The sequence below is a fragment of the Lissotriton helveticus genome, chromosome 1_1, assembly GCF_964261635.1.
Source record: "Lissotriton helveticus chromosome 1_1, aLisHel1.1, whole genome shotgun sequence".
In the NCBI taxonomy this organism is placed as follows: Eukaryota; Metazoa; Chordata; class Amphibia; order Caudata; family Salamandridae; genus Lissotriton; species Lissotriton helveticus.
In genome coordinates, this window is record NC_136057.1 from 1335672362 (window position 1) to 1335681745 (window position 9384).

General features: G+C 46.5%; 1 protein-coding gene across 1 annotated transcript in view; it reads left to right on the plus strand.

Moving 5' to 3' along the window:
• LOC144772845 (resistin-like) overlaps positions 1–2110 on the plus strand; it is a 41003-nt gene extending 38893 nt beyond the window's left edge. The window contains exon 3 of the mRNA XM_078657467.1: positions 1867–2110. Within this exon, the coding sequence (XP_078513593.1) occupies positions 1867–2000 (134 nt within the window). The 3' untranslated portion in view covers positions 2001–2110. The remainder of the gene's footprint in view (positions 1–1866) is intronic.
• The last annotated feature ends 7274 nt before the right edge of the window (positions 2111–9384 follow it).

Genomic DNA, 9384 nt, shown 5'->3' on the forward strand with positions numbered 1-9384 from the left:
AAAACCTAGGGGTCAAATGGGACGATAGTCTAGCCTTCTCCTCGCATATTCAGCAGGTGACGGGGTGCGGTCTCAGCAAACTGAAGAACCTGCGTAAAATTCTCGCGCTCCTGCCTGAGCAGCGTAGGAAATCGGTGAACCATGCAACAATCACATCTAGGCTGGATTATGCTAATGGCCTATACTTAGGTCTCCCGAAATACTTGATCCAGAGTTTGCAAATTGTGCAGAACGCAGCGGCTAGGCTGCTAAAGCGCATACCGTTCAAAGACCATGTGACCCCTCATCTCCGCTTATTGCATTGGCTACCGGTTGCCAGTAGAATAAAATTCAAGGTGCTTACGCTGGCGTTTCGAGCTTTGCATGGAACCTGCCCATACTATTTAAGATCACGGTTGCCCAGATACTCTCAGGCCCGCTCTCTTCGCTCGAATGACCGGGTTCTGCTACTGGAACCACGAGTAAGGAGAGCTCGAATAGGAGTACGTACGTTCTCGGCTAACACGGCTCGCTTATGGAACTCTCTGCCCCCGAGCCTTCAGAGTGCCCCCTCGGAATCTAGCTTCAGAAAGCAGTTGAAGACCTGGCTCTACTCACATGGAAACTAGATATCCCTCCATCCCAGGGCTCGTAGTCCTGCACTGCTCTTACAGCGCCGGGACACCTCCTAGCAGAGGTAGCTGTTCGCGCTATACAAATGTCTGTATTATTTTATTATTATAAGTACATGGAAAGTTTATTAATGCATAAAGGAAGGAAGTATATGTAGATTAAAGATATTGATAGACGTATAGTGTGAGAAATAGGGTACTGCATTGAATATGCTTTTTGGGGGGGAGAAAGTAATAAATATATAGATCGATCCAAGTACATGGAAGGTATACAGATGCATAAAGGAAGAAAGTATATGCAGATTAAAGATACATCCTATAAACTCTGGTTTTCAAGTGTTGTAGTTAAAAATGTATTTTATTTATTTTTTAAAAACAATTATTATACATGTTTATAAAAAGAAATACACATATATATAGGTACATAGCTATAGTACATATAAATGCTTATATATAGGGGGATATGCTGTGTATTTCTGTTTGCGTATGGTGCTTATGTGGGGAAGAGACAATTCATGAGTAGTCTTCTGAAGATAAGGTGGCGGTTGGTGGATCTTATGTTGGGGGTAAGGAGTACAATATTTTGGCTGCTTGAACAGAGAAGGATGTGCCACCCATGTTTTTTTCATGTATCTTGGAATTTTGATGTGAGGTGCCACTCTAGAGCAGAAGATCCTATGTTGAATGTGTTTGGTGATTTTATTCCTGATGAAGAGTGGTCCCATTCCATGTATCACTTTGTGGGTAATACAAAGCAGCTTGAATGTGGATCTTCTGGCAACCGGTAACCAAGGCATGGGTGGTGTGGTCTCGTGGTTTGATACCTTCCTGGGAGTGCACCGCTCCACTTTCCTCACAGTTCAATTTTCCTGCTTGACAGGTGGCATCCCACAACGGCGGGAGCAGGAGACGATTGTGCACACTAACTACCATCTGATATTTGAAATACTACCTGGGGTAACACACAGAGGAAGTGCAGCATTTGGAGTCCGCTGTTGGTTCTTTGTACACGTCTATAGGCATTTGTTGAACCCAAAAGCAGTCAGATGTGGCCTACTATCTTGCACTAGAGGTGAAATGTTCTGGCTTGCCTGCTACCATAAAATTAATGAAAATGGCAGTTTCAAACACAAAGCCTTTTATGAATGACCTTCCACTTTTGCCATTCGGTGTTCTGCTCATGTTTTCAAGCATCCAGATATCTTGACCACTTTCCGACTGTCTTTGGTAACAATTTTGTCTTTTCACTCTGCAGATTACACTCCTTATGCCTGTGCATGTGGGATGGCCTGTGGCTCCTGGGACATCAGAGACAAACAGACCTGTCACTGCCAGTGCGGTGGCATTGACTGGACCAACGCTCACTGCTGCAAGATTGTTGCAAAATAAACCAAACTTTCTCTTTCCTTCAGCCTCTCCAACTAGACAAGCTACACTTTATGATCCTTTTACAATTTGGTGAATAGATGAATAAATATGTCCAACTGGTTGATTTCTTATTGGGTGTTTTTTATCTACTGATTTGTGGCATGTGTTCTATTAATAGAAATGTGTGTCTCTTGCTCATAATTCCAGATATTGTATTTTTTTTTGTTTATTTCATTCTCTGTCAGTTAAATTAAAATATAATGTTCCTGTCCTTGGGACCATTGATCCTTCGGTAGCCTAAAAAGGTCTTCAGTGCCTGTTTTTAAAAAGTGTCTAGTCATCACAAAGGGATCCAGTGGAAGACCAAAGATGCATAACTCCGAACACAATAACCCAATACAACAACAAAAGAAATGCATCAAGTCTATAGACCTTGTCACATTGAGGAGAACCAAGATGGCGATTGAGGCCGCCTCGGAGTGGTAGCAGTCACGGAGGCTCCCGGTTCCCCACCATCAGGAAACTATGAGATAGAGATTGTGTTACGTTTAAAAGTAATTATCTAAGAGAGCGCTTCTGCCGTTCACGCTCTGCTATAATATCACTCAAACTCCAACGCTTACCGAGAGAACGCTTGATGCTGCGCCTTGTTTGGGGCTGGAGCCGGTGCTTCCTGCTCGGATCGAGAGTGCCGAGCATTCGACCGCCCTGTGGATCGCTGGGCCACTGGGCGGGTCTCACGCTGCTCACGGCCCCGCCAAATCTTTCATTACGGGAAACACCGCTAAGGGCTCAGTGTCAATTGGGAGGTCGCAATACCGCCCCCGCGCTGGAGGAGAAAAGGATTGCCCCGAAAGTCAGCACAAGAGCTACTAGAATGGGGAGAAACACGAATACAGAAACATCAAGTTTAAAATCAACGCCTGCCAATATTACTGACCCTTCTACCACGGGCAAAGCACTGGCTGCAGCGGGTAAGCAAATCATGCATGCTCCGCTGTTTGTTATCCCTGATTTGAACGGCAGCAGCAATTTGAGTGGCAATAATGGTAACAACGCACCCATTAAGGGAAACTCCGGAAAAAGCGCTACTATAATTGTAAGGCTGTGCAGACATGGAGGACCCAACCTACCTTTCTGGGAGCTTTTTCGAACCTGTGCCCGCTTTCTCCGTTGCCTGTTCCGCCGCCCACCTGTTGCGCTCGCTCTCCTCCCGCCGCCGCATTCCAGGAACATCAGCGCGGCCGCTGTGTGGGGAGAGCTGGAGGTGCAGGGGACTACAAATCCCAGCTGACTTTGTGGCAGGAAGCCGCCTGCGGGGAAATAGCACCAGGTGGCGCTTAAATCAAAGCGTCACTGCCGGTGGAGTGGGGATACCTTTTGCTATCCGGTGAACAGGGAGGACCCAACCTACCTTTCTGGGAGCTTTTTCGAACCTGTGCCCGCTTTCTCCTTTGCCGGTTCCGCCGCCCTGCCTGCTGCGCTCGCTCTCCTCCCGCCACCGCATTCCAGGAACATCAGCGCAGCCGCTGTGTGGGGGAGAGCTTGAGGTGCAGGGGACTACAAATCCCAGCTGACTTTCCTGGGAAATAGCGCCAGGTGGCGCTTAAATCAAAGCGTCACTGCCCGCGGGCTAAGCCTGGGACAAGGGCGGGACCGTTTGTGGCCGTTAGTGGCCGGGAGAGGCTGGGCTGGGCCACCCCTCTTAGTCCTACTGTCCTATGTCTATGGACCTACACAGGTAGCCCTATGCTCTTGATATCTGCTATCTGCTTCACTGTGAGTTACAACTGATCAAGGGCTGAAGGCGTCTAGAAATATTTGTTGGAAGAACAATATCTCTGTAGAGTTTCCTATTGTTTTATTTTAGGCCTTGACAAGTGCTACACCCACACTTAGTACTTAGATTTGAATATTTAACTAGATTGCTTAAGAATGGGAAGGTGTAACACCTCGAGATCTGTCCCTGCACCCAAGCAAAAAGCAGCTGCTAATCCTCAACTTCCTAGCTTGACAGCGATAGATCGCATGCTGCAAAAGACAATTGGTGTAGTGGCTAATGTAATTGAAAGTACAGAACGTCGTATGTCACTGCCTGTGGGTTTTCTTCCTCCCCTGCCCCCCTCTAATGTATCAATGTTTACCACAAATTCCCAAGACTCAATCTTGGCACCCTCCTTTTTTTCTCTTCCAGGTATCCGCCAGGTTACGCCGGCGCAAGTTTTATCTCCTGCGATTAGTAATGTACCCTGTGTGACACTACCTTTATCCCCACATGATAGGCTGTCACAGACTCCAATCACCCCCTTATCCCAGTTAGATGATTCTAAAAATAGCCAGACTAGTGATAGGTCAATAATTTCGATCTCAATTTCTGAGGAAGACCAAAGCGCAAATAGCCCGCGTGTAACTACTAGAGGCCAGCTAGCTAGGCTTAGGTCAGAACTTGCTTCTAGAAAAATCCCTTTTGCCCAAAAGACCAAGGGGAGTCCAGGTGCTAACAGGAAAAAGAAACAGAAATGGGTTGAAAGGAATAAAGTACAACAGGATACAAATAATAGCAGCTATGTATCTGACCCTGTAACCGCATTAGCCGAAACAGGAGGCCCAATACCTGGCGAACTTTTCCTGCAAAGACTGGAGGCCCTACTGGAGAAACCCTCTGCCCAAACCAACAGCGGAACACCTAATACTAACATTGCTCCACTGCCTGGTGAAAGCTTAAAGTTAGAAAGCTCACCAAGTCCCCCTACAGATATTCCTCTCATTGCCCATATTGAGCAGATCATGAAGTCCCTTATATTGCCGGTCCTTGAGAGGGTAAAGGTTTTTTCAAAAAGGCTCGATAGCTTTGAACGAAGGACCCTAGATAACTTCTTTTCGGTAAAGGCACTAATTAAGCTACATTCAAAAAATAGCCTTGCTGAACATAAGGTCCAAGATCCGCCGCAGGCATGTTATGCTGCTTCTCCAAAACAAAAAGGTCATCTAGGGATAATGGGTAACAAAAAGCCCCCAGCATCAACTACAAAAAAGGGGAGTAAAATAAGTAAACACCCGACAATAAAAAGGGATAAGGGACCCAGAGATAGGGAACCCTCCCAATCCCAAGTAGACAAAAATGTCCCTAGTAATGTAGCAGTTATAGAAGGTGAGGGTGGTAGTACCACTGCATCCACGCAGACTCATAAAGACAAAAACATTCCCAGTAAAGTAGCAAATGAGAGAACAAACTCGGCCCATAAATCGGGTGAAATAGACAGCGAACGGCCTAGTATCCCCCATATTGACTTGCCTCCTGCAAGTATGCCCTATGCAAGTTCCTCGGTTACTGCCTGGTAAAACAGAATAATATTCTGAACTCAAAAACAAAACTACATATTGGCTAAACAACAACAGGCCTCTACCGAGGCAAATAGATGGAAAGATTTTGTTCGCTAGAAGAGTTGGCTGGGTGGGGACAGGAGCTAAGGACGTCCCCGGCGATTGTATCCTAGTTAATTTTCGGGATACGCGCGCCGTAAACCTTATTTGCAATCATTATAATGAGCCCGGTAATAGTGGAATAAGATCACTTGGTTTGGGGCATTTCTATCCACAATAAGTGCCCCAGACCCAATGGCAGAATCATGGATACCACTCCTGGGGAAGGTTTTCTGATGATTACTTTACCCATCCCATTATAAATATTGGCAATAAAAAAAATAAAAAAAAGTCCACATTTGTAAAGCGCACAATCACCCGTAAGGGTCTCTAGGCGCTGGGGGCCGTCGGGAAGATTAAGCGAGCTATTGCCCAGAGTCACATGGTGCTGGGCTAACCTGCCGCCGGAGCCGGGGATCGAACCGTGGTCCCCAGATTCCAGCGTCAGTCGCCTTGGCCGCGGCGCCACACCTCTCCCTGAGAACATTATGGCCTGGATTTAGGGTATTGACATATCGATTCCTCTTCTTCCAACCTAGCAGATAGTCCCACACAAGTTTCTCTGACCCTAGCAGTATATCCAAGTGACCAGGGAGATGCCCTGGACTTGGGCATATCCCCTAGGTCTTCCCCGGCTATTGAGCCAGTTGGAATGGGTCCCAATGCCCCCAGAACACAAGTATCAGATCCTATTGAACAATTTAAGATTATCAGATGGAATATAGCAGGTATTCATAGAAAATTAGGCTTACCAGATTGGAATATCTTGGTGGAGGCACACAAGATTTGTATTTTTCAGGAGACGTGGAGCCTGAAACCCATCCACAGACCTGGCTATGTTACCTATTTTGTACCGGCAGTATCCCCAACTACTGGGAAGGGCCGTCCTTCAGGGGGGCTCCTCATCTGGGTAAGCATTTCCTTGGGTTGCCATATTCCGCAAAAGCAGTCTAACTCCTTAGATATTCTCAGAATTTCACGGAGGGGTCCTAATAGAGGACGAACCCTCGAGCTATTCAACATCTACGCTAGGGGCACAAAAAATGGCTCTTTATCCCCAACTGTAACCATACTCGAAAATGAGCTTATAGACTGTAATGATGGCATGCAAGTCCTGGTCGCTGGAGACTTTAACTGTACATACGAGCCTCTTGCGACGGAGGACATCTTGGACCTAGGCGAGGATGACTTAAGGAGGGGTATACCCATGTTAACTATGCAACCAATGAAAAAATGGTCCCAAAGGGCGATCCAGCTGAATGCATTGACCATGGAGTTTGGGTTAAGAGCTGCAAACGGTCGAACTGATTCGGACTCCATGGGTGCTGATACATTCAATAGGGTGAACAACACGACAAGTATTGATTACATCCTCCTTGATTTTATACTCTGGAAGTTTGTTCAGGATATGGTTGTCTTGCCCACTGTAGATAGCGACCACAACTCACTTTCTTTAACTCTTAAGAGATGGTGGTCCAGAAAAACAAAGGAAGTAATACCAAGCGAATTGGAGCTTGCCCCTAAACTCTATCCATCTAATTGTGGGAGACGCATTAAGTGGTGTAAAGTAGCCCTGGATCAAGCAAACCTAGAGGCTATAGATATAGCATTAACAGCATCACAAAGGGAGCTAGACACCATCTTAGCCTACCCTGCTCCTGGCAGGGCTACGCTTGTCTTCCAGGACACCATTGAAACTGTAGGGAAATTATTCCTAAAACAAATACGGGGGGTAAGATGTTAGGGCCCCAGAAGCCAAAGGGGGTGCATGACTGGTTTACTCCCAGATGCAGACATAAAAAGTTAGCTTTGATCAAGGCCATAAAAGGGAAGTCACAACTTCTGATACCGTGTGCTAGAAAAGAATGCAAGCAGGCTATAATAAACGCAAAAAAGGAGTGGGAAGACCAATACTGGCAAACTCTAAAAGAGGCTAGCTCTAGCAAGGATGCTAGACGCTTCTGGGACACAATAAGAGCTAGAAACAGACCAGATAGCGACCTCATTACATGCAATATTACCAGCCAAGCATGGTTCGACCACTTCTCAAAACTGTACACCTGCCAGCATGAGACTAGCGCCTTAGCCATATCTAACTCTTATGTTTTGCAGGGTGATTTTAATGACTTCCCCTTTACAATCAAGGAAGTGGAGCAAGCTATCAGTACAATCGTGCCCCAAAAAGCAGCTGGCCAGATGGCATCCCTGGGGATCTTCTCCGATCGGATAAACTGAAATGGGGGAAGTTAATCCATTCTTTGCTTATCGCGATTGATAGAGGCGCAGCTATCCCTGAGTCTTGGAAAGGGGCTGAGGTCGTGCCCATTTTCAAAAAGGGCCCGAGGGACGATCCTTCCAACGATCGGCCTATAAGTCTGTTAGACTCAACCCAGAAGGTGGTAGGAAAGGTGTTGTTGGAGAGAATATCCCAAATGGATCGACGAAAACGAGATTCTCTCCGACTACCAAGCAGGATTCAGGGTTGGTAGAGGCACAATTGAGCAGGCATTTAGATTAATGTTAATCTATTGGAAGGTTGTTGTTATAGGCAAAGGCAGTCTTTATCTCGCGTTCATTGACCTAAAGACTGCCTTTGACCTTGTGCCCAGGGATATTCTTTGGGGGGTACTCTCGGATATGGGGCTCCCACGTTACATATTGTCCACATTGGTGAGGCTCCACGAAGGCAATTTTGCCCAAATAAGATGGGCACAGAGGGCGAGAAAACCAACAGAATCCCGGTAGAGAGAGGGGTCCGCCAGGGATGTGTTCTTGCTCCCACCCTTTTTTCATTATATGTAAATGGTGTGGTTGAGCACCTGCTAAAAGATCCTTCAGATGAACCATCTCTGGCGGGTGAGCGAATTCCTACCCTCCTATTTGCGGATGATACGCTCTTAATATCTAAGTCCCCAATGGGCCTCCAAAAGCTCCTTGATAACTTCCAGGCTTTTTGCTTGCAGCGGGGTTTAGTAATTAACACCGATAAAACAAAGTACTTGGTGATGAATCCCCCGAAAAAACTTGCCCGTCCCCCCATATTGCTCTGTGCCCTTGGAAAGGGTCACTGTGTTTGACTACCTAGGTATACGTATATCGCATACCATGCAGTGGACCCCCCACCTCTGCAAAATATTGTTAACCCATAAGAGGGTAGCCGGGGCACTGCTCAAGGAACAGCGATCCTGTTCGATAAGGCCAAAAGCCCCTGTCATCGATATTTATAAAGCAAAGGGAGTTAGCTCTGCTCTGTATGGGGCAGAGCTATGGGGTACTACCAGTATAATTGACTTGACAAGGTCTGAAAATAAATTTTATAGGGATCTTATGTCACTTCCCCAGAGTACCCCAATGGCACCTTTATTGCTTGACCTAGGCTGTCGCCCTATTAGCGATTTGGCAAAGCTTCGGCCGTTGCTCTTATGGGCCCGGTTATGGCGAGTACCTGAATTGGCCAAATATGCTAAAGGGCTAACTGAAGTAATGTCATTGCCTGTTTGGCATAAAGTAAAGTGGCTAAAAAATGTTAAAACTCTGCTTGGAGACTTGGGCCTTAGTGAGGCATGGGTTGGAAGGTCTTCTCCCCCGAAGGCAACTCTAAAGAGCCTTTATTGGAACTGGGTTGCGTCTAGAACAAGCACTGATCATGCTCTGGGCAGGTTTACGAACGACTTCCTGAAGTTCAAGGATTTGCCGGTCCGGGAACTTTATCTGGATATTATATGGAAGCCATTTGACAGGGCTCTTTACTTTAGGTTAAGGGTCGGGGCCCTTCCAGTACGTGCCTTAACAGCTTGCTGGAAACCTCCGGCTCAAACAACAGCACTCTGCCCTTTCTGCCCAACCAGACCAGAAACTATAGCGCACTTTATGTTTGAATGATGGCGTATATGCACCAAAGAACTAGGTGTCTCAAACCTTTGTGTCGGCTATTAGGCACCAGGTCTCATATTGTAGCGCTGCGCATTTTAACGGCAGATTC